Here is a 25,713-nt window from a genome sequence, read left to right on the forward strand (position 1 = left end):
GCTCATGCTACCATTGCAGACGTTAGCTGCTAATGCTAGCATCTTTGCACTTCTCAGTAATTAAGCAAATTTTGATGAAAAAAAGAGCACTATTTTAATAGAACCTTGTTTGATAACATTCCCAAAATGTCAGATTTTTACTTTTTATCAATAGATGAAAGGAAAATACTCCTACATTTCCCAATTGGTTGCCATATTTGGTGGATATTTCTGATGAAAATCAAGATTTTGTTTATAAAAAAAAAACGGGCACCCCTAAAATCAGGTGACCGACACTTAAAAAGCCATTATATCAAAAGTAAGGTATAATCTCTTTAAATCCAATGTTTATTGTGAAATGGCTTTACATAGCTGGAAGTGTCTGCTTTCATTTTTATTTTTTTTTAGCATTAGAAGTAATTAACTTTCATTTGGATAACACTTTGGATTGAAGGATATCTTTTCAATAGAATCTTAAAAAGTAAATCACGGTACTGCATGAAAAGCCTTTATTTATTCTTTACACGGATCTTTGCTCACTGTGGGCTGTTTGAGGGGAAATTTAAGGATTTTTCCAGATATATGCTGCATTTAATACCATTACCTGACACTGTGATATTGAGGCAGTTTAAATATCGCCATTACTATAAGATCCATAGAAATGACCTTAGGTTTTCTTTCAGGAAAATAAGGACGGAATATTTTTACTGCCATCGATCCACATTCCTCTCTGAGATCGCTCATCTTTGCACAAAACGGTATACTTATCTGAAATACATATTTTATTATGGGCAAGCCTGCACATTGGCTAATATTGATGGTATTTAAGTTTGCTTGTTTATTTTGTTTTTTCCTCAAGCCGATGTATGCGGTATAAGCTTAGAGAACTCGACACTTAGATCATTGACAGAAAGTTAGCACTTAGTATTTAATCATTGAGGAAGACTTATTTTCTTTGCTAGTTTGGCCTCTCATTGACTTTTCACTGTGAGTACGCAGGTAACGACAGATTAACAAATGTGCGTTTGTAAGATGTACAGTACAAATTTTGTGTTATGTCTTTTGTAGAAAACGCTTCCTTTTCTTATAAATGTTGTTGACCCTCATTTTCTGATGGAAAGTCGGAGGAGAATAAATTATTCTTTTACTGTTTGAAGTGCATGTGTTCTGTCAATCTGGTTTTCGCTGTTTAAGATTTCTCGATGTTATTACTGTTATTGCCGGACAATAAAAGGCACCAAAAAAATGGGCAGAAATTGAAAAGTGCGCCTTATAAACCAGAAATACGGTAAATAGAACCGGGAATGCATAAAAATATAATGAATTGCTTTTACATACAGTAACCATTCATTAAGGATCAAGTTAATTTAGTTGCAAGATCAGCTTTTATAATTATGCTCTATGATCATTATTATTTTAAATGCAAATTTTGTTCTTAATGTATTTTAGATCCATTCTCCTCAGTCTTCATATATGTAATGGCTCACAGAGGAATATTTTCGAGAATGGACCTTAATAAACAAGTCTTTAACGTCGGGCGTCAGGTAGCAGACAACTTTTTCAAGAAAAAAAAATCAAACATTTGCTTTATTCCGATTTCGAAATGTTCGGAATTTCGGTTCATTTGGCAATTTGCGTACTGTGCAGCCAATCAGAAGCCTGCATCGAATGACTTCCTGCTTCCGGACTTTCCTGAGCGTTATAAGGTTGTGCATTTGCATATCATTTTCCAAAGTAGACGCACAGAGAACACACAAAAAAAATGGATGAGTGGTTAGGAATCAAGCCAAAATCTCAGCCCCAGAAGAAAGATTCAAAAGAAGCTAACAAAATTAATGACGCTACAAAATGTAAATGTACATTAAAAGCATCGTGGAGTTCACGTGGCTTGTAGCAGACGACGCAACGCAAGTGGATCAGGCCAAAACCTCAGCCCCAGAAGAAATATTCAAAAGAAGCTAACGAAATTGATGACGCTACAAAACGTAAACGTACATTAAAAGCATCGTGGAAAGAGGAGTTCACGTGGCTTGTAGCAGATGACGCAACGCGAACATTGCATGAATGAAGATGATATAATACATTTTTAAGACGATTAGGCTTCTTACTGTGTTTCAAGTTGGGAAAAATGCTTAAAGTCTGGATAATACGGCATATGTGTCCACCTCCAGAAAAGGGATTTTCTTCTACTGTCGCTGCTATTCTCATCTCATCTCATTAGCAGCACCGCTTATCCTCATTAGGGTCGCGGGGGGCTGGAGCCCATCCCAGCCATCTCTAGGCAGTGGGCAGGGGACACCCTGAACTGGTTGCCAGCCAATCGCAGGGCACACAGGGACAGACAACTCATTCGCTCATTCACACCTAAGGACAATTTGGACCGGCCAATTCACCTGAAATGCATGTTTTTGGAAAGTGGGAGGAAACCGGAGTGCCCGGAGGAAACCCACGCGCTGCTATTCTGAAATATCTCAATTTTGGGGAGGGTCGTTTAATTTCTGGATGAATATACTATTTATGAATAGATTTATCAATGTAACCTTTGTCAAACATATAAAAAATGAAAAAAAAGACATTGAAGAAAAGACCATCACATGACCAACTCCAGCTCTTTGTTCCTCTCAGCCGCTCCAAGTGAATCCATCTCGCTCGGTCTTTCATAGTCGCTCACAGGGATGAACAAGAAAATCCGGAAGTAGGCTTCCTAATTTTGCCAAGAAGGCTTCTGTCGTGTTTCTTCTTCATACACACATGCTTCAGCTCCATTCTAAGACACAGCGACATCTAGTGGTGAATAATACACACTGTCACTTTAAGTTTAAGACATTTAATAAATAAATCACCACAGTCCATGTTTAAATACAACAAACCTGTAAAGTACTGCATATCCAACTTTTGCCTGCTTTTACAAGCGCCTAATACCTTTCAACTGGTAGCTTTCAAGAACAAATATCAGTCTGAATAGAAACAAAAGGCTTCCACTAATTCTTATAATTACAGTCTGCGTTTCAATCGGTCATTGAAATTGTGAATCTGGTCCTTTGTAAAAACAATAAAATAAAAAAAAATGGCGCCTTCTGTTTTAAGTCTGACAGGGAAGACTTAAATCGAGAAGGCGGAACGATGCTTTTGACTACCCTTTAACTTCCTAAGCTCTCAACTTAAACGCAAGGGGCCAAACATTGGTCCTTAGAGGTAGAGGGAGACATCTGAGCCCATCTTTTAGGGGCTGTACGGTGGGGGCTTCTCATCCGGATGGTTGTGAGGCGGAGAGTAGCGGGGTGGCACCAAGGTGGGCCACAGGTGGCTGGCTCCGGACTGCGAGTCATCGGACAGGCCCGAAGAATCAAACATATAGGAACCCTAACAAAGAAAAAAAGGGGGTGGGTGGTTAATGAAGTCATACATTCCTTTATTTCCCCACAATAAACATCAAGAAGGGAATTTATATACATTGCAAGTGAAGTTATATACCATTTTAAATGCTGTTTATTCCACTTATACTCAAAAATACTTGTCCTAAGTTTGACCTCAGCCTTGAGGGCAAACTAAGAGAGAAGATTTGTTGTGACCCGCACTTTGCCTTGGAATGTGCCTTTTCTTCCATTCTGTGCAGATAACAATGATTTATCACCTCGCCTGGAGAGGGGGAGTATGTGCCTGGCACATCCTATCACCCCTCCTCTCATTCTTCAATCATGGTTGGGAAATTTGCATCGACGATGGCGCGGACCAATCAGCCACCGGCTTGGTCATGGGGCGTGAATATTTCATCGCCATGTGTCATAAAAGTGGGCAACCCTGTCGCTCTCTTTCTCCACACGATTGTAATTGGCAAGGAAGAAAGATCTGATCTGTTCAACTCTTTGATTCGGCTAAATAAATTAATATGTAGACTATACTCGGCTCAATCACTTCTCCGGCTTCTGGACATGCTCCAACTGTAAGGGATTACACAAAACACGGGAAGTGCCTTTGGAGTCAGATGTCAGAATAGTAAATGTAAAAACCTTACACAAGTAATTGGCCATGGCAGCCCAAGATAACAGCAAAACACTTTTTCCCTTTTCGGGCCTATGTAATCCTACATCTGGCCAATAGATGGCAACAGTACATTTTGTTTAGAACTCAATTTTAAAAGAAGAAGAGTGAACATAAAGCCTTGTAAATGTATCTAAAAATTACAGAAAGTCAAAATTATTGATTCACACAAACAAAAATTCCACACAAAACCACATTTAGCGATAACATCTGTTGTCAAAGTACGGCCTAGGGCTATTTTCGATACTTCGAACCCTTTTCAGTGGCTTGTAAAATCTACCATTCGCTCCAAAGAATGTGTTATTTTACACCTTTTAAAAATATTTTATATACATCTATCCAATTAGGGATATTTGAAAATTAACAATTGACAATATTAAAATTTCACAAATGACCAAGGTGTCTAAACTACGGCCCCAGGGCATTTGCAACCCAGCGACCATTTTTCAGTGTCATGTAAAATGTACAAAAAATATTTGCTCCTAAAATGTCTTAGCGTCCTCATCGATGGATGATCAAGTCTTGACTGATGGTCTTCAGTTTGTTTAATTATAATACGAAATTGTACCGCTTAGGCGGGTGCGACACGATAAACTAAATGACAGACTGCCTCCGGGGTTTACACGCCGGATTTCAACACTCAATTTTTAACCTTCACAATAAGAGTGACATGCAGAATCTGAACGTGTACTTACAGTATATAAACTTGCAGTTATCTTACCAATAGAATAAAAACACTGTTCAAACAAGTAACATTAATAATTATAATAAATTCCAAATGAGGTAATTCATAAATGTGTTCTATACACCAAGCATCTTTTTATTGATCCAATTCTGGATGTTCGCATCATATAATTAACAATTTAAAATTTTAAGAGTAACCTTTTTTCTATAAAATTAATAATGTTTAAAAAATCTGTTATAAATATATTGAAATCTATATGTGTAAAAATCAAAACAGTTAGCATGGATTTTTGTGTGCTGGGGGAAAACATATTCGTTTATATTTAAAAAAAAAATTCAAATCAAACGTTTGCTTTATTCCGATTTCGAAATCTTCGTTCGGTTTAGAAATTTCTGAATTTTGATTAGTTTGGCAATTTGCATACTCGGCAGCCAATCAGAAGCCTGCATCGAATAACTTCGTGCTTCCAGACTTTCCCAAGCCTTATAAAGGCTGTGCATTTGCATATCATTTTCCAAAGTAGACGCACAGAGAACCCAAAAAAATGGATGAGTGGTTTGGAATCAAGCCAAAATCTCAGCCCCAGAAGAAAGATTCAAAAGAAGCCAACAAAATTAATGACGCTACAAAACGTAAATGTGCATTAAAAGCATTGTGGAAAAAGGAGTCTACGTGGCTTGTAGCAGACGATGCAACGCAAACATTGCATGAATGAAGATGAGTAAATACAGATACATGCTGATGGCAGATGGAAAACAGCGATGACATATACATGCAATGAATGTGATAAGTAGATTTATAATAAATTTAATTTTAAAGTGTTGTTCTGTTATATATTCTGATTATCAATCCTTAATAATTTGCAACAACGTTTTTTTTTGCGATGAGTCGTCTTATTATTTAAAGTTGTGAAAAATGGGGCAGGCAACTTTATGGCTGGGCAGGCAACTTTTCAGAGTTGTCTGGTAACTTTTTGTCATGAGTTTCAGACACTGCTATGACATATTTCATAATTTATTTATTTGGGATTGATTTAGAATCAAGGATCAGAGTGCATTAACATCATTTCAAATCCCATTGAGATAAAAATAGTGGGCTGACCAAAAAGAAAAAGGATTTTATCTTGTGTATAAGTGCAATGCATGTATTTTCTTTCAGTTTGAATAAATGCAAAACATGTTAACAATTGATTTGGTTCGAAAAAGTTTAAATACTGGATATGAAATCTATAAACCTGTGTTTTACACTTACAGAAATGTTTTTCTTTTAATTACAGTGGAACCTCGGTTCTCGACCATAATCCGTTCCAGAACCCTGTTCGAAAACCAATTTGTTCGATCACTGAAATCATTTTTCCCAATAAAAATAATGTCAATCGTTTTAATCCGTTCCAACACCCTGAATGTTTACCTTGAATGTTTAACGCAAACATGAAGCTAACCCAGGCTAATCGTACGTTCGCGTACGAAAGATTATGCTAACATGAAAAAAAATAAAAAAATCAGGTCGTTTACAAGTCATTGAGCACCCGGGTCTCCACAACAAGTGCTGAGTGGTTCATTGGAAAGGGGGCTCCGTTCCAACACCCTGAATGTTTAACATAAACATAAAGCTAACCCAGGCTAATCGTACGTTCGCATTATCATAATCTTCCGTACGAAAGATTACGCTAACATGAATGTGTAAAAATAAAAGAAAGGATAAAGAAAATAATTATAAATAGGATTTCTTACCTTTGTGGTGGTCAGCAGAAGGCGCAGGTGGACGGTGGAGCTATTATTTCTTTCTTAAATGCAATAGTTGAACGCACTACTTTTCTTTTTCACCTGTAGCAACTTTGCTGCATGCACTGACTTTCTTCGGAGTCATAATTAAGGGCTGGGTACACCTATATTAAAAGCGAAAGCAAAACGAAGCACATCCGCACGCGAGAACAGTTGGTCACGAAAAGAGCGATCTACACCGGTACGCCGCTCAGCATCGCACCCTAGTGTACGCACTCATGCATTACCGGCGTTCGAACTCCGATTTTTTTGACCGAACAGCGAAGCAAGAATTTCTCGAAATTTTTGGTCGGACTCCGATTTGTTCGAACTGAGAGGCGTTCGAAAACTGAGGTTCCACTGTATTCTCGTTTCTGGGCATATTTATGTAAATTTTCAAGATGGAAAAGGGATTTAATTTATTCAAAGAGGCAGTGAGTAATAATTCACCACTAGAGATCGTTGTAGCTTAGAATAGAGCTGAAACGTGTGTATCTGTAGACACATTATGGAATTGATTTTGGTGGTCTTTTTAATATGAGTATTTAATTTATCATTTTAATGCACTTTATATATATTTTGAGGTTTTCCATCCTAGTCAAACAAATCCTTATAGGATACAACTGGGCGAATTAAATTGAAAATCATGTCATACCTGTGCATCGTAGGCTGTGTATGGCGGCAGGCCGGGGGCGGCGTTGCGGTAGGAGTTGACATTAGAAGGCGTACGTTGCGGAGCCTCGGAGACCACTGAAGTCGTGATGGCCTCTGGTTCTGATGTACTTTCCGACGTCCGAGCAGGTGTCTAAATAAAAAAAGAATTGTGGTGTTGTATTTTGCTCATAAATCCAAAACAGGTGTCACCAGCCTTTTGTTTTTTAGATGAGAGACATATTTTTGCTACTGAGTAGCGTGAAGGGCTACGAGTTTGATAAGCATTAAACGTAGAAGACTACACTGCCGCAAATACATTTCACCTGACCTTTTTCAACCACAGACTCTGTGAACACAGGGAAAGACTCACAATCCGTCACACAAGACCAGGGCACACCAGGGCCCCCTTCATATACAGTAAGCACGGTTGGGTAGGGTTACTGTAACTGGATTACTTTCAATGACTTTTGGATTACTCCAATACCAAATATGCTAATAAAAGACAAAAGAAACTACCGGTAAATATGAATAAAATGACTAAATTTTGTGCAGGCTTTGGGAGTAACGGAATACATGGAACGGCAAAAATGATGTTGGCAAGCTGTTTGGATTTATTTTCATTTTGTTTCTGTCGCATTTTATGTTCGTTTTGCCGGAGATCAAAGAGATCAAAGCCAGGAGAGAAAGCTTACCACGTGTTGTGAATCATAATTATATTCATATTTAGTTTTTTTGGCTTTTATTAGCATATTTGGTATTGGAGTAATCCAAAAGTCATTGAAAGGAATCCAGTTAAAGTAACCCTACCCAACCCTGACAGTAAGTGACCAGACTCTCCAGCGATTCAATAAAGATTTGAATCCCCAAAGTGTTCATTTTTAATCAAAAGATTATAGAGGTGTCTATGTATGATGTCATGACACATGCCAGCGATTTATTTTGTTGCATGTCAGAATGAAATTTTGTGTACTTATCAAGCAGTCAACTGGAGAACTTAAATTTGAAAAGCTTTAACAGGAAACTAGTCAATGGTCACTCCTCTGGTGACCGTTCAGAATTTTAAAAAGGAAGGCAGGAACGCCTGCTTTTACTCTTTCGTAGCTCCTGCTTCTATGACAGCTGCCCAAAGGAGGGCTCTGGCTGGCCTTTGCCCCCTTGGACAATGGGGACAAAGAGGGCCACCCGGCAAAGAAGCCTGGCGCAATTCAACCACAGTTCTTTCTCTCCCTCTCGGTCAGCTGAAAGCAACATTGCGTTTACATGGGACTGTTTTTTTCTCAATGTGGGCTCCTTCCCCCATGTGATGCTTTGTCTCACAAGAAGGTAAAAAGAAAAAGACAATGCAACAAAAGGTTCTTGGTTCTGGGCATAAATATCATTCTGACACACGAAGTAACAAGCGATCATTTGAAATTAGTTGATTATTATAAAATCTGGCTTATTGATCAGTACTTTCAACCACTACAGAATCTCTGCCCTCTCCCCCTTTTACCACCACTTCTCTTGTCAAAAATGTCCTTTGTTTTTTTTAAAGATTTGATTTTCTTCGCAATGTAAGTAAACTGTATTTTATTTAAAATCAAATCATGTTGCCTTGTTTGTGTGTCTATATTTTCCCCTTTGATTTATCAATCGTTATCCATATCATTGAACTGCAAAGTAGATCATTTAAAGCTAAAATACAATATGTTTGGAGGATTGCTACTTTCATGATAAATATTAGGGATGAATATGCTATTTTGGACTATTTCTGATGGTGGATCGTCAACCCCACCTAATGGGTGGTCGGGTCACCAACAAATCCATTTTAAACCCAAATAATCATCATTTAAAGCAACTACACTTACAAGGAATTACAAGTTATCCTGTGATTACCATGCTGCTAGTATGTGTTTTTGTACCAGGTTGCAGTGATGAAGATTATAATAGACCCAGTCCATAATCATCGGAAATGTGAACTCTCTACCAAATAAGACAGACGAACTGGCTGTGCTGGTGAAAAACATCAAAGCGTACAGTGAGTGCAGTTTACTGTGTTTTACGGAAACGTGGCTTTCGTCTAGCATCCCGGGCGCTAACGTGGAGCTACCCGGGTTCAGCGCTGTTAGAGCAGACAGAGACACAAAAGCCTGGGGGAAGCTGAGAGGAGGCGGACTCGCTATCTCCGTGAACACGAGATGGTGTAACCCTGGGCACAAATATTTCCATCTGCTGCAGGGACGTCGAACTTTTTGCCTAGTGTGTGACGTCATCCACTCCTCTGTTGCTAAACTACAACACAGCACCCCGAGGCCATCCTGTTAATCTGTTAATAATCAACACAAGGATACTGCTGGAAGTGTGATTTTCCCTACGGGGATGAATAAAGTATCTATCTATCTCTCTATCTATCTATCTCTCTATCCATCTATCACTGCAGGTTACTCCAGAAGTCTAAGAGGAGCAACTTCGAGGCCTCTGTTCAGCACATTGGTGACCGTTGTTAAATACCAGTCAACATAAAAAAGCTGGCTTGCAAAATAAACATCCCATTGTCTTTACCATGTCTTTAAAGCCACCCAGCACAGCGGCGGTGATGATGCCCAGGAAGAGTGCCACAATGTTGAGGATGGTGGCGGACCAGAGCAGATGGTAGAGGTGCACCACGTCTTGGCAGCTCTTCACGTCTGTGTACTCGTGATAGCCTCCCACCACCTCCACGCGGCTAACCGGGGTGAGATGGTCTTTCATTTTCATTTGAAATACAACCATAATGGGACTAAAATATATCATAATAAAGGGACTTACTTCCAAATCATGGATGGTTTCTTGAACTTTTTCAAAGCATCTCTATTCTGAAGTCCCATGAGAGGATGCTCCCTGAAATATAGGTTCAAAGAAACATAAAATCAGGATAGAAAACTGAAAATTACACAAAAAAAAGCGTGCACCGGGAACAAAACTGGGTATGACTTTGGTTTAATCAGAGTAAAACAGCAGAATACAACAAAATTATAAAAAAAAGTAAATAAATGGTGGCACCATAAAGCATTGGGGCTTAGATATATATTTCTCACTCAATTTCTTGCGTCTTAACTCTGAAAAGACCGAAATGTTAGTTATTGGTCCATCTAAACGCCGTGACTTACTTTCAAAAACTGCTGTGAACATTGACAAAAGTCACATCACACAGAGTGACTCAGTTAAAAATTTAGGTGACATATTTGACCACGATCTGTCCTTTCAAACAGATGTGAAGAAAACTACTAGAACCGCTTTCTTCCATCTTCGCAACATTGCTAAAATTCGTCCTATACTGTCTCAGTCGGATGCGGAGATTATAATTCACGCGTTTGTTACCTCCCGTCTTGATTACTGTAATACACTACTCTCCGGTCTCCCGAAGTCCAGAATCAAGAGTCTTCAGCTGGTACAAAATGCTGCAGCGAGGCCATTAACTAGGACAAAAAAGTCCGATCACATCACGCCGATTTTGGCTAACCTGCATTGGCTCCCTGTTAGCCTAAGATGTGATTTCAAGGTTCTCTTAGTATTATACAAAATCATACATGGACTTGCTCCCTCATATCTTTCAGATCTGATTTCCCCCCTATGTTCCGGTCCGGAGCCTTCGCTATGAAAATGCTGGTCTACTAGTGATCCCAAGAGCCAAGAAGAGATCCGCAGGTTCGAGAGCGTTCTCCATCCGGGCCCCAGTGCTATGGAATGCTCTTGCCCCTGAGATTCGATCTGCGACCTCAGTGGAAATGTTTAAATCTAAGCTTAAAACACACTTCTACTCTATAACATATGAATAACCTATACTTTTCGTGGACAATATCTCTGTATTATTTGTGATTGGAACATCCTTTGCTGTCTGGTAATCCTGAATGGGGGATGCCACATGTGCGGTCCCTTCTCAAGGTTTCGTCATTTTCCTCATGTTGAGGTTTTTGAGTTTTTCCTTGCCCTCATGTTGGTTCCAGATCAGAGGGTGGTGTAATAATAGTCTGAAAAAATAGTCTGTGTAATAACCTGTGAAGCCCTTTGAGACTCTTTGTGATTAAGGGCTATACTGACTTGACTAGGGCACCCAAATGGCTAGCAATGGCCCTAGGTGTTGCCGTCATGAGACCGCCTGTTACTACTCACCTGCCGCAGTTGTACAGATCGCAGCAGTAACACGTGTTACTTCTAACGCGCAGGTTGCAGGACGTGCGAGACGACGTTTGGCAGTGCACCTGAGGAACACAGGTAGCAATAGCTCATGTTTCGCAAATAGGACAAGAGGTATTAGTACAGTCTTTCTTACGTCTCGCTCGGAAGCAGTTTCACCAGAATGGTAGTCGCAGCGTCCAGCGTAGAGAGGCCTCAAATCCTGCAATACATTCATCAGTTTTATTCGATTTCTCCAAACAACCGGATACAATAGACCAATGTTCCCTCTAAGCTGCGCACTGCCTGAACATTCTCAGCGCACAAGAAAATCTAGCCAGCGCAATGTTCCCTCTAAGCTGTGTGTGTGCGCAATTGTGCGCAAGCTCACAAAAACAGGGCTCGAAATTGCTATTTAAGAAGCAAATTAAGTCAAAGTTACAGTGCATGAAGGAAAAAAATACAAGGGTTCCCCTGATATGTTGTGTTCTAAATGCGATATTTTGAAGTCAAGGTCGAAGTAGAACGAAGTTGAGTAAAGTCAGTAGAGTTTTTCGAGAACCGGCTTCTTCGGCTCGGCTCACTAAAAGAACCGGCTCTTTCGGGACCCAAACAGCTCTTCAGGTTGTTTTTGCTTATTTAATCCCTACACAACCAAATATTATGTGAAATTGTGCACAAAATGGCTTAAAGGAAGGGGGGATAGAACAAAAAAGAAAATGAAAAAGTAGTGAAAAGCTGAGAAAAAAAGAAACAAAAGGAAGAGAAAAAAGAAGGTAAAATGAATGGTTGTAATAATGGGTGTCCCCCGCCCGCTGCCCGAAGGTAGCTGGGATGGGCTCCAGCTGCCCCGGGACCCTAGTGAGGATAAGGATACGCAGCTAATGGATGGATGAACTCTGAGACTATTTGTTGTCTTTTTCTCCATCACCCTCAAATTAATAAATCACTTATAAACCACATCAAGAAGCTCTTCTCGCTTTCCGCCCACACAGGGATTCATTTTCACCTAATTGTTTTTATGACCCCATTAGTGGTCACTTAATGTCTGATATGACGTCCGTGACGGGGAGTTACTCTCACTAGCACTCAGCGAACCATATCTAATTTTTATTATATTCTTTATATTTTGATGAGACTCATTGATTAATTGCTATCTCATTCAAGTCGAACACACTTCATCCATCCATCCATCCATCCATTATCTGCACCGCTTATCCTCAGTAGGGTCGCGGGGGTGCTGGAGCCCATACCAGCTATCTTCGGGCAGTGAGCAGGGGACACCCTGAACTGGACACAGGGACAGACAACTCACTCGCTCCTTCACACCTAGGGACAATTTGAACCGACCAATTAACCTGAAACGCATGTTTTTGGAATGTGGGAGGAAATTGGAGTGCCCGGAGGAAACCCACGCAGGCACGGGGAGAACATGTAAACTCCACACAGGAAGGTTCCATCTCATGACCTCAGAACTGTGCCGCACACGTGCTAACCGCTGCGCGGCCGTGCTGCCCTCTAATACACTTGTGCACATGAATTTACATAATGTTGGGAGATGGCAACATATCACTTTACTGGGGGGACTTATAGAAAGAAAATTATTTGATGTTAAGTCACTTGTAATATTTTGCCCCCCAAATTGGGTCTTAAATTGACTGATTATATTTCTCTGGGTTGTTTTGTCATAAAACATCCAATATTTTCTGGGTGTTTGAATGAAATGTGTTGGGGTCACACTACGTGGTGTTCACGGGAAGCAGATAGCCCGCTCACCAGTTCTGAAAATAGCTCACCAGTGATGGGTTATCGTGATTTTCTAGGAAAACAGATGTGTAACTGCCACGAGAAATCATTGAAAAGATCAGATCAGACCACATTGGAGCCTGATTGGTTATTTTCCAGCCAAATGTTTTTCGAGTGGATATCAACTGTCTCTGCTTTGTCAGTCGATATACTCACAATGTGCCTGGCAGCAAAAACTCCGTCCACAATAGCGCAGCAGAACGCAGCCACAACTCCGAAGCTGATGAAGACAATAGAAGCCACTAACTGGAAATAGAGCACACACAAAAGTGCACAGTCAGCTTTTGCTCTTCATGCAGCTCACAAATATAAATGTAAGCATGCAGATTGGATTGCTTGAGTTGATTAAAATCAATGCTGGAGCAGAAGATTCATTCATGGTAAAAATAAGCTAGCTATTGATTTGTCAATAGATTTTTTTTTTCAAAAGCAGGACATTATTTAAGAATCACAGTACAGTTTACTCCCTTTCAGCACATGTTTATGTATTATATTATTGTATTATACATGTGTGCTGTTGTGCAAATATTTTGTTGTTTCATTTTATTAATTAGTGGTTGTTTTTTGTTGTTGTGTGCCGAGATAAAAATGCCACAAATCAAACATGCACAAAATCAATAAACCTTCATTTAGTGGTTGGTGTAACAGAGTTGAAATTTGATTGTTTTGAGTTCTTTTGAATTCTCACTAATTCTGTGTTTTTGTTGCATGACTGTTAAAACTCTGGTACCGCATTCATTTGTTAAGCCATGGGCGTGTGCGACTGTCTTTCTCGTTTGGAACTTTATGGGCTTCTGCGCTTGCCGTACCTTCAGCTATATCACCTCATGCTGAAGGCAATAAATCGTCTGACTGTGAACCCTTGTGTCGCGCATGATTGAGGGTCGTTACATTTGTCTCTGAAAAAGTCATAAAATTGGCAAAAAACGCCCCAAAATTGTCTTTCAAAGTAAAAGCATTTACTGTTTTCTTTCAAATCAACAAAAATAAATTGTTATATAGAGGATGTCATAAATATGAAAACGAATATTGTTGAAAAGATGAAATTATAAAAGAACAAATTCAACATTTGACTGTAGAAGAGAATATTCAATTGAAAATCAGTGTGAAAATAATTCAGTTCATCTTGTGTTATTTTGTGAATATTTATTTAACTTATTATTTGATTAATCTTATCATGATTACTGATGTGACTCAGCTGTGCCCGCTCATTTGGCGCCAACCGCCGCGGGTTCTGATTGGCTCCCTGTCACTATTTGAACCCAGTCCTGTCAAATCCCCTGTTGTCAGTCCGTCTGCGAGCATCTGTTTGTACAAGGCAAGCCTTATTTTGACCCTGACTCTCGCCTGTCCCGTTTTTGCTTCCGTTTGTCTCCGGCTACGACCCGTTTTGATTCCGACCACGTCTGCTCTCCCGTCCCGACTTACGACCCATTTCTGACCCAGACCACGTTTTTGCTCTCCAGTCCCAGCTACCGACCAGTTTTCCTGACACCACCATCGTTCGCTACGGAAGATCCACTTCTGTGTTCGGATCACAAGCCGCGTCCAGCAAACATTGGAACGGCGCAGCCGTTCATCGTTCCTTCAATAAAACTTGCGGTAAACGTTACGCAAGTGGGTCCTGTTTCCGTTCTGGTCCTGACAAACCCACCCCTTTCGGTCACCTGTGGTCAGTCTACCTGCAAACAGTTTACTTTAGGCAAGCTTTTTCAACCCTGACTCCCACCTGTTTTTGCTTGCCGTCAGTTCCCCGGCTTCGAAGCGTTTTTTTATCCTGACCATGTCTACTCTCCTCTCCTGGCTTTCGACTCATTTCTGATCCCGACCATGTTTTTTGCTCTCCTGTCCCGGCTACTGACCTTCGCTCGCCACGGAAGTGCCACTCCCGCGTTCATAGCGACCGGCTTCCCGCGTCCAGCGATCACCGGATAGTGGGTGCAACCCTTTCCTTTCTTCCAATAAAACTGAAAGAAACGTAACGCAAGTGGGTCCTGTCTCCGTTCTGGTCCTGACAATTTTAAAGATTTTTCTGGAGCATCAAGGGTTTGGAGCTAATTGTCATATGTTCCTGTGCATCTACCGTAATGATGCCAGCTAATCAAGAGCGGCATTTAGGCCACAAACATACACAAACAGCATCCACTGTCATGAGTGCCGATTCAAGGCACCTGTGACTGCCCAATTGGCGCCAACAGCCATGAGACCTGATTGGTTCAGAGACTCGTTTTAAACCCCCGGCTTTTAAGAGGAAGCCGTCAGATCGTTGCGAACCGATGCTCCCAGCTAGGCAAGCTCATACCTTCAGACATTTTTCCTGCCCTGTTTTCTACTACCTGATACCCGTGGCCGACCTGTTTCTGGACCCGTTTCTGCCCTGTTCTGCCATCCAGACATCCGAGCTGTTTTGCCCCGCTTCCTGCCTGATACCCGTTGCCGACCTCGTTTCTGAACTCGATACCGCCCTTGCTCTCCCATCCCGGCTAATGACCAGTATCCCCTGCAGTCTGCGATTATCCTCGCTCGACACGGAAGTGCCACTTCCGCGTTTCTAACCACCTGCTACCCGTGTCCGTCAACCATCGGGTCGTAGAAACAAGCTCTACTCTCCCTCTTTATCAATTAAACTGAGTAAACGAACGCTACTGGGTCCTGTCTCTGTTTCTGGTTCTTGACATCCACATAAATTGTCAGCCCGGTTATAAAATGGTTGCCACTCTGCCATGTGGCGAAAGCCATCAGTTCCATCCAATATCCGCTGCGTATTCGGAAAAGGTGGCACGGGCCAAAAGTCGTTTGTCACGTCGTTCCCGACAGTCTCCGGCTGCCGTTTCCCCTTCCCGCGTTCCAGTGTGGACATCTGTCCTGCTCTTCTTACACTCTGCATCTATTTCTGGCAGCGGATCACTTAGCACGGGAGCGCAAACCTCTGCAGGCCCGACTTGCAATTTGTCATTATGCCGGCACAATCACTGTGTCGGGAGGGAAAAGGCACGAGCGCTCCAAGTCGTGCTTACCATCTGCCTCTTGTTTTCGATCAGATGCGAGCCGATGATTCCGAGGAAAGAACCGAAGCCCAGCTGAAAGAAAAGGAAACTTTTAGGAAAAGTGATTTTTGATCTAAAATTGTTAGTTTTAGTTACAGTAGACCCAAGGATATGACATTTATCCATTGTGAGGTGATGATTGCAAAAGGAAATTGCCGTATTGTGGGAAATAGTAACCTATGGTAATTAACAAATGCCTTTTGGAGCCTTGGTATCCCAGATAAAACCATTGGAATACCAAAACACTGTATAGTACGTACCACTAGTGTGTAATATCCTTGTATATAATTAAATTAAAAAAATGATAACAAAAAAGAACTGATCATTTACCTCATGTTGAGGTTTATGAGTTTTTCCTTGCCCCCATGTAGGTTTTAGATCAGGGGTTGGTGCCATAATAGTCTGCGGTCTGTTCAGCCCTTTGAGACTCCTTGTGATAAAGGGCTATACAAATAAACATGACTTGACTTTAATCTTTAGCATGATGTGACATAAGCTAGTTGAGTGGAGTAAAAGGTGGATGCAAAAGGGAGGAGGAGACGGTCAAGAGGTTAAAACCGAAACTGATTTTAAAGCTTCCACTTGAGAGGATTATCATGCTCTTAAAAGACTTTGCTACTTGAAGACTGTTAACGACTATACAACTTAGAGAGGGCAACAACGCGTGTGCCTTTTTTGTATTTCTGGACAATTATTGACAAAAGTTTTATTTCTAGGGTTATGATTTTGCAACTCCCTTTAGCATTACAGCAATTATTTGTGCCTATAACACACGCGACTTTTAACTGAATGAGAAAATTGGCAATATGGGAGGTATTTCAGCCAATCAACAGAAGACAAGCATTTTACATGACGTTGATCAATAGTAAAATGTCAGAACCAGAATGGCGTTATTTTTCTCACAAAGAAAGAGGTAGTGCTGCGCCCACAATCCGGCGTTCGCTCTCGTACTCGGATTGTGATCCGAACACGGAAGTGGATCTTCCGTAGCGAGCGGTGGCGGTGTCAAGGACAGGAAAACAGGTTTATAGCCGGTACAGGAGAGCAAAAACGTGGTTGGGGTTAGAAACGGGTCGTAAGCCAGGACGGGAGAGTAGACGTGGTCAGGATCAAAAAACAGGTCGACAGACGGGAGCAAAAAACAGGTGGGAGTCAGGGTCGAAAAAAGCCTAGTGTTGACTGAGGTTCGCAAACGGACTGACAAATGGGGACAGTTAGGAGTGGGTTTAAATAGGGACAGGGAGCCAATCAGAGTCCGAGGCAGGTAATCATGACAGTAAAAAGTATCTTAGAGACTCAGACTACATGCACACGAACATTACAAAGATTGACTTTTTTACGTTTTTGGACACAAGAATTTGTTGCTTATGTCGAATATTGGTCAAAGTGCCGTTAAGAGGGCCTAGAAAAACAACGTATTCCAGACCGAGAAGAGAAAAAATGGAGTCGCCATATTAACTATGTTTACATACATTATGTACTTATTTTTCACTTATGCTCTTATCTGGTGTAACAGGGTTTAAAGCTAATTACCAGTTTTCTATCCCTCGCTATACAGCAATTTCACTTTGCAACCCCGCACTCAGAACAGCCTAATGTTGTATCGAGGGGGTGTATTGTATGTGAGTTTGTGTCTGTTTTCGGCAAACCCACAATGAGACCCGGGTAGTAGCCGCCCACGGTGATGTTTTGCGTTCTGGTGGTGGCCGCCAAGCCGAAGATAAGGATGAGCACCGACACGATGAGCAGCAGCACCGTTACGATGATGGATTTCCTCTTCCTCCTCTTAAAAGAACCTAGAAGACAGCGGAGAAACACTTTCAAATACTGACAGTAAAACGGAAATGTCAAAACTTTAAAATAGTTGACCCCCTGAGGAAATCGACACCCCTGGACTATACGAATCCGATACTGCAGTTAATATCATGCGAATATAGAGTAAATATCATGTTGGGATTTATAGCATCAATATAAGACAGTTATTGCTGAGAGTCATAAATGTGGAAGAGGGCTTAGAGGGAAGCTGAAATTGGACCTCAGCTACCATCTTGTGTCACATTTTATTCAGAATCAATAAGGCTCATTATATAACAAAGAGAAATACAATAATGCTTGGAAGTTGGATATACCGATTCTTGGTGTCCATGGTATAGAAGTTATATACTATTTTATACACTGTTTTATCTTACATAAAGTCAAATATACTTGTTCTAAAATCTGACTTCAGTGTTTGAGGGCAAACTATGAGAGAAGGTTTGTCGTGAACCGCACTTTGCCTTGGAATGCGCCTTTTCTTCCATTCTGTGCAGATAACAATGATTTATCACCTTGCCTGGCTTGCCTGGAGTGGGGGAGTATGTGCCTGGAACGTCCTGTCACCCCTCCTCCCATTCTTCTATCATGGTTTGTAAATTTGCATCGACGGCGCGGACCAATCAGCCAGGGGCTTGATTATGGGGCGTGAACATTTCATCGGCATGAATTATAACAGAGGAACACACGGAAACCCCCTCATCTCCTGCACACGATTATAAAATTGGCACAGGCAGAGACCTGATTTGTTCAACTATTTGATTCGGCTTAAAAAATTAATATGAAATTAAATGAAATTAAATGATCTGCATTTATATAGCGCTTTTCAAGTCAAGACTTCCCAAAGCGCTTTGCATTGTGCTTCACATTTCCCAATAGCGGCCGTGCAGCCATGTACGGCGCTAACCTGTTTATTGGGGGTATTAGGGGTTCAGTGTCTTACCCAAGGACACTTCGACATGTAACACAGAGGAGCCGGGATTCGAACTGCGATCTCTTGATCCCAAGATGAGCGCTCTACCTCCTGAGCCAGTGCCGCCCATATATGTGGACTATATTCGGCGCTCTGGTCAATTATTTCCCTGACTTTAGAACATGCTCCAACTGTGAGGAATTAGACAAGACACGTGAAGTGTCTTCGGAGTCAGATTGCAGTTTAGGAAATGTTAAAACCTTACAGTATAAATACCGGTCATCATGACACTGTTAAAATACATAAGGCACAGGTCTGATTTCTTAGCCTTATTTTTGTATGTGTTACTATTTACATTTTACATCAACAAACAAATTTCATATGGACTGAAATTTCAGGGTAACGGCTTGTTTGTATAGTGATAGAGTAGTGTGAGTCTATGCTCCTGGGAAGCCACGTACACCACACATTGTGAACAGACAAGATGCAGCAATGGAACTCACTTTTGAAGTGAGCTACTTTGAATAAAATCATTCTTTCATTAATGTCAAAAACAAAAAAAACATCTAACTGTCATGATTACCGATAAGAATCACCTATGCCCACTCATTTGGCGCCAACTGCTGCGGGTTCTGATTGGCTCCCTTTCCCTACTTAAACCCAGTCAATCCCCTGTTGTTAGTCTGTCTGCGAACCTCTGTGTATGCAAGACAAGCCTTTTTTGACCCTGACTCCCACCTATCCAGTTTTTGCTCCCGTTTGTCTCCAGCTACGACCTATTTTAATCCTGACCACATTATTGGGGCGGCATTGGCTCAGAGGTAAAGCGCTCGTTTAGGGATCAAGAGGTCACAGGTTCAATTCCCGGCTCTTCTGAGATATATGTCGAAGTGTCCTGATGCTCCCGATAGCAGGTAGTTGCCTTGCATGGCTGACATTGCTATGGGTTAGTTAGTTTGTAAAAGGGGAAAATGTGAAGCACAATGTAAAGCGCTTTGGGAGGTCTTCATTGACTTGAAAAGTGCTATATAAATGCAGACCATTTACAGACCATCTGCTCTCTCATGACCCATTTTTGATCCCGACTACATCTACTTTCCCGTCCTGGCTTACAACTAATTTCCGACCCCTACCACGCTTTGCTCTCCCAGTCCCGGCTACCGACCAGTTTTTTCGTCCCTGACACCGCTCACAATGGAAGATCCACTTCCATGTTCGCATCACAATCCGAGTACGAGAGCGACTTGCTTCCCACGTCCAGCAAACACCGGATCGTAGGCGGAGCCCTTCCGCTTTCCTTCAATAAAACTTGTGGTAAATGCTACGCAACTGGGTCCTGTTTCACTCGTGCTTGACCCCAGATTGGAGTTCTCCATTGGGTTTGAGCATACCGGTGCTCCTCAAGTGAGGCCAAAATCAATTGATGGATGAAAAAAACAACAGAACTAAGTAATGAAAAAAAAAAGGATCTGTGATGCACCGCGGACGCAAAAGTCTTATAGCCAAATGGCGAGGGAACACTGTATAGAAATTGATTGAGCAAAGGCTCACCCCAAGAAATTAGCCATCCAATGCACCATATGTTGATCACTTCTCATCTCATCTCATTAGCTACACCGCTTATCCTCAGTAGGGTCGCGGGGGTGCTGGAGCCCATCCCAGCCATCTCCGGGCAGTGGGCAGGGGACACCCTGAACTGGTTGCCAGCCAATCGCAGATGTTGATCACTTATGATTGTCTAAACCTGGCCCTATTGTCACTGCAACCCTCACTTGCTGTATTGACCACATGATTTAAAGTGCATGTCCACACCACAGAAGACATTCACTCAAAATTACATCTGTGTTTTGTCACGACATCACTCTCCACCACCGCAATTACAAACCACGCAGCAATTAGCCAGATAGCAACTCCCATTAGAAGTAAGTTGATTATGTCATCGACAAATAGCCTGGCTGGCTTCTTAAGTGGAGTTGATCCCTGATGCCTGTTAGTGAGAATGCATTTTGACATTGATTACATACATGCAACTCCATCTACCTTTGACTCATCGAGAATATTCAATTGGTCTCAGAGTCTTAACAGCTCATAACTCAAAATATATCCATCCCCACCAGGTACCTGATGTCTTTTGGTTGTTGGTTTTTGGAAACCTAATTTGGTCAGTTCTAGACATGATTTAGTCCAAAAGTAGATATTTGCTTTGTCTTAAGCAGGGTTGGGTAGGGTTACTTTAACTTGATTACTTTCAATTACTTTTGGATTACTCCAACCATGACTAACTTAATAGCTCATTGGAATAATATTACCAGTATGTTTTTTGTTCACAATATGGCTGGTCATGTTGTTTACTTAGACTTTTGCAAGGCTTTTGATAAAGTGTCTCATAACAAGCTTTTACAAAAACTGAAATGCTATGGTATTAGGGGAAAACTGCTTGAATGGATAACAGCATATTTGTCAAATCGTAAACAATGCGTAAAAATTGATGATGTTCTTTCAGCGTGGTCAGAAGTTTGTAGTGGGGTACCGCAGGGCTCAGTACTAGGACCATTATTATTTCTGTTTTTTGTGAACGACCTACCTGAGGCCATTCAAAGTAGTGACATCTCAATTTTTGCCGATGATGCTAAACTGTCGGCTTTCTTACCAAAAACCCAGGTGACAGGAACAATTGGTTCTCTCCAAAATGACATTAAATCAGTTTTTCTTTGGTCCGAAAAGTGGCAACTGCAATTGTCATCTCATAAATGCTTAGCACAGTCGTTTTTACATGGTTCTGTTCCGCTGTATAACATTAATGATCATGATTTGCATGTTGTTACTGAACATAAGGATCTGGGTGTCACTTTTACTTCAAACTTAAAGTTTATCACGCATATCGCCAAAATTACCAACAAAGCCAATAACATAGCATCAAACATTTACAGAAACTTTTACAACAAGAACCCAGCATTCTTAGTTCGAATGTTTTGCGTTTATGTTAGACCCGGGTTAGAATATAACAGCGTTGTGTGGAACCCTTACTTACTCAAGGACATTAACCTACTGGAAGGAGTTCAACGACGGTATACGAAGCGGATACCTGGGATGCACAGCTTGTCATATCCGGAAAGACTACAAAGACTGAACTTGGACTTTTTGGAGCTCCGTAGAATTCAATTTGATTTAATTTTCATGTTCAAAGTACTGCATGGAATGATCGATGTGCCTTTTGATCAATTTTTTGAGTTCTGTCGTGTTGATGGTTTACGTGGTCACAGATATAAGTTACGGGTGCCTAGACCTACCAGCAACTTGCACGGAAACTTTATTTCTTTCAGGATACCAAAAATTTGGAATTTTTTGCCTGATCGGGTTATTAGTGCAAATACGGTGCAAACCTTTAAGCAAAGGTTGGCAGAAACAGATCTGTCAAATTTCCTTAGGGGAGGGGGCGTAAGGTGACCATATTTGGCCATGCTCACTCTCAGCATTAGTTTTTCTTTTTGTGTCATGTTTTGATTAATGTATCCAACAATACCTTCAATAAAACATTTCATTTCATTTCAATCATCAGTTGAATCGATCACTATTGGCTAAAGTTATTCGGAGGTAAAGGGGGCGGATCCTTTTTATCATTTACAGGCTCGCATAGGCTAAAGGGGCAAAACAAAGCCTGCAATTGGCCAAAAAAGATAATTGTGAATAGCAAGTTTGGTTGTCTACAGCATAGAGGAAACATGTTTTACCATTCTGTATTTGTAAATATTTTACTCTCCTGGATTTACTACACTCACGGATATAAGAGGACCATGGTTGCACATTATTATTGAACACAACGACTTTGGTGAGCTACTCCGGCTATATATTTTCCCAGTATCTTGTTTTAGAACGATCTTGATGTTGCTGTGATGAGTTGAGTGAATTAAACTCAATTCCAAGTGTTTATTGTCATATGCACAGTAATGTTGCGAGGGAAAAAGAAAATAGAAACTAAGGAATGGTTGGCATTTCTTGAATCCCAAGACTTTAACCATCCGAATGATATTTGGAACGATGCATTTGAGTGACATCGTACGGACACCGCATCCGCACGTGTCTACGACACGTATTTGCTTCTTTGCAAGCTTTGCGAATGTTAAGGGGGTAATAAGTTGGACTGAACTATCTGACTGTTTTGTCGACGTTCCTATTGTAGCGCCTTATAATCCGGTGCGCATTATGTATGGAAGATATAGGACCAAAAATTATTTTTTGGGGGTGCGCCCTATAACCCGGTGCGCCCTATAGTGCGGAAAATACGGTAAGTAGAATAATACATTTTCTTATTCAAATTATGAATTCATTTTCTGCATAATGTTAAATTAATGTTGGTAATATACTAATACTGAGAATTTCCCTGCGGGGATGAATAAAATATCTATCTATCTCTATCCATCTATCTAAAGGGATAACCACAAACCTGTCTTTTTTCATTTTATCCTTTTATACTTCCTTTTTTTCTTAACTTATTTATACAACATAATAATTCGTAATATAATGCATCAAAGCAAGTGAGCCGTTTGAGAGCCGGCTCTCTTTAATGAGTTGAGCCGAAAAAGCCGGTTGTCTAAAAAGAGACGGACTTCCTTTCACTACACAACTCGAACTCGTTTGACTCGATTGATTTGCCGTTTTGTGATCGTCGGTGTATACCGGATGATACCCATAATTGACAAATTTGCATAATAAACGTACTTTGTACGGCAAAAACGTACAGGTTGACGGGTATGACATTATCTTATTTGTTCCATATTTACTCCTAGTTTGAACCATGGACCTCTGAAGGGTGAGGCATTCGTGCTAACCAGTCATCCACCGTGCTGCCATAAAGGCTAACACAATGTACAAATTGCTGTCCTCTGTAGTTTGCATGAGCACGATTCAGAAGCGTGCAAGCTGCTGCAGACAAACCTTCTGTTAAAAAACGAATAGAAAACAAAGAAATGCATCTTTGAAAATGCTGTGAATTTTCCTACCAAACATGTGCAACTTCTACAGCCACAATAATGAAAAAACAACCAGAAGCTAGCCTAATCCTATGCAAGTGCTGCCATGCCATGTGCCACACCGTCGCTCCCTATTGTATTTATTTTTCTGCTCGCACGATGCATCGAAAGAAGCATGCAGGGTGGCGCACCTGCAGTGACGCGCTGCGGCCTGGATGAACCTGAAAAATACGTGATGTAACATCAATGTATAGCTCCTCACGTTTATGAGAGCTCGCCATTCTCTAAACGAGCTCACGCGATCCACCACGCGTGCTTTTTCAGGCACGCCGTTGACCTTGCACGGATGCACACACCCACACCTTACCGATGCTGATCTCGGAGAGAGTCAGCCTGCTGGACTGGAGACTCGGCGTGGGGGGCATGTTCCGCAGCCGACAATGGAGCTCGTCGCTTGGAAAGACGTGATCTGCTGTCAATCTTCAAACCGGTTGTCGGTAGTCATTGAATGCTTTTGGTCATCGGTTTCCCTCTTCGGGCTACCTCCGCCCCCGAGCGAATCGCTCTCATCCCCGCGTCCGCTCGTCCGTGAGTCGGTGTCCGTCCTCGCCGTGGGTCGGTGTCTGGAGAAGGGAGACTCTCATCGGGACTCTTTGTGCGCATGTCTGTCACACACACTCACGCGCACACACAAAATGGAACAAAAACCTGTTGACGAGGTATGCTAGCTTCAAAACGTATTAAATATTGTATTTTAGCACATATTTGTAAACAATATTTGTATGTGTTTCCGTTATTTTAGTGTTTAAACCTAAATACTTAAAGTATCCCGGAAAGGCCTGTTTTCAAGGGTCAATTTAAGCTAACTCATGGCAAACCATTTTGTTTAATTAAGCTAGCATTGTTAACGTATATTTTAGCTTTGTGTCTTAACTTGTTGACTGAATATGCTAACTTAAAACATGTACTAAATATGTTATGTTGGCAGATAAACATTAACAATATTTGTATGTATTTCTATTATTTTAGTGTTTAAGCCTATTTTCCTTGGTCAACTTAAGCTAACTCACAGCAAACCATTGTTAAATTAAATTAGCATTAATAAAATATATTTAAACTTGGTGTCTTAATCCTAACTAAATTACACATTTACTACTGTTGGGAATTAATTATCAAAAAGTACCGTTTACCAAATTGTTCAAATTAGTTATCTGACTCCATTAAACAAACACAACCTACATTCATCCAACAACCAAGGTTGGGTAGGGTTACTTTAATTTGATTACTTTCAATTACTTTTGGATTACTCCAATACCAAATATGCTAACAAAAGAAACTAAATATGAATAAAATGATGACTCACAACACGTGGTAAGCTTTCTCTCCTGGCTTTGATCTCCGGCAAAACTAACATAAAATGCGACAGAAACAAATCGAAAATAAATCCAAACAGCTTGTCAACATCATTTTTGCCGTTCCATGTATTCCGTTACTCCCCAATTCTGCACAAAATTTAGTAATTTTATTCACATTTAGTTTCTTTTGTCTTTTATTAGCATATTTGGTATTGGAGTAATCCAAAAGTAATTGAAAGTAATCCAGTTAAAGTAACCCTACCCAACCCTGCCAACAACATACCTGTCAAGCTCCAGGGCTCCATGCCCTTACAAACTATTGTATTTTCCTTTACAAAATACAAAATAATCTTACAACATATTTCTTTTTTCAAACATGTTTATTTATGTAGTTTAACATGTCATATTGTACATGTGTGTACAGTTGTTAATTAACATTTTGTTGTGAGATACTGAGTTGCTCGACATGAATGAGGTTTATTATAAAAAAAGTTCATAAATGAAGTCGCTTGGAGGTTCACCGTAGAATGAAAAAATACATGCAAATATAATGA

General features: G+C 40.8%; 2 protein-coding genes across 2 annotated transcripts in view; one reads left to right on the forward strand and one right to left on the reverse strand.

Annotated features, from left to right (window-relative positions):
* Positions 1-2,790: 2,790 nt before the first annotated feature.
* On the reverse strand, positions 2,791-24,473 carry tmem255a (transmembrane protein 255A). Its single transcript, XM_088343613.1, has 10 exons — positions 24,172-24,473; positions 17,763-17,905; positions 16,080-16,142; positions 13,219-13,308; positions 11,414-11,479; positions 11,254-11,342; positions 9,910-9,981; positions 9,664-9,826; positions 7,124-7,273; positions 2,791-3,342 (listed from the first exon to the last, which is right to left on the reverse strand). Exons 1-10 carry the CDS (start codon positions 24,227-24,229, stop codon positions 3,202-3,204), a joined length of 1,035 nt encoding a protein of 344 aa, XP_088199739.1. The 5' UTR covers positions 24,230-24,473; the 3' UTR covers positions 2,791-3,201.
* Positions 24,089-25,713, forward strand: part of slc43a1a (solute carrier family 43 member 1a) — a 58,489-nt gene continuing 56,864 nt past the window's right edge. The window contains exon 1 of the mRNA XM_088343611.1: positions 24,089-24,523. The gene's annotated coding sequence lies outside the window, so the exon portion shown is untranslated. The remainder of the gene's footprint in view (positions 24,524-25,713) is intronic.

Source organism: Urocampus carinirostris, chromosome 9 (genome assembly GCF_059441175.1).
Source record: "Urocampus carinirostris isolate Australia breed hairy pipefish chromosome 9, RoL_Ucar_1.0, whole genome shotgun sequence".
NCBI lineage: Eukaryota > Metazoa > Chordata > Actinopteri > Syngnathiformes > Syngnathidae > Urocampus > Urocampus carinirostris.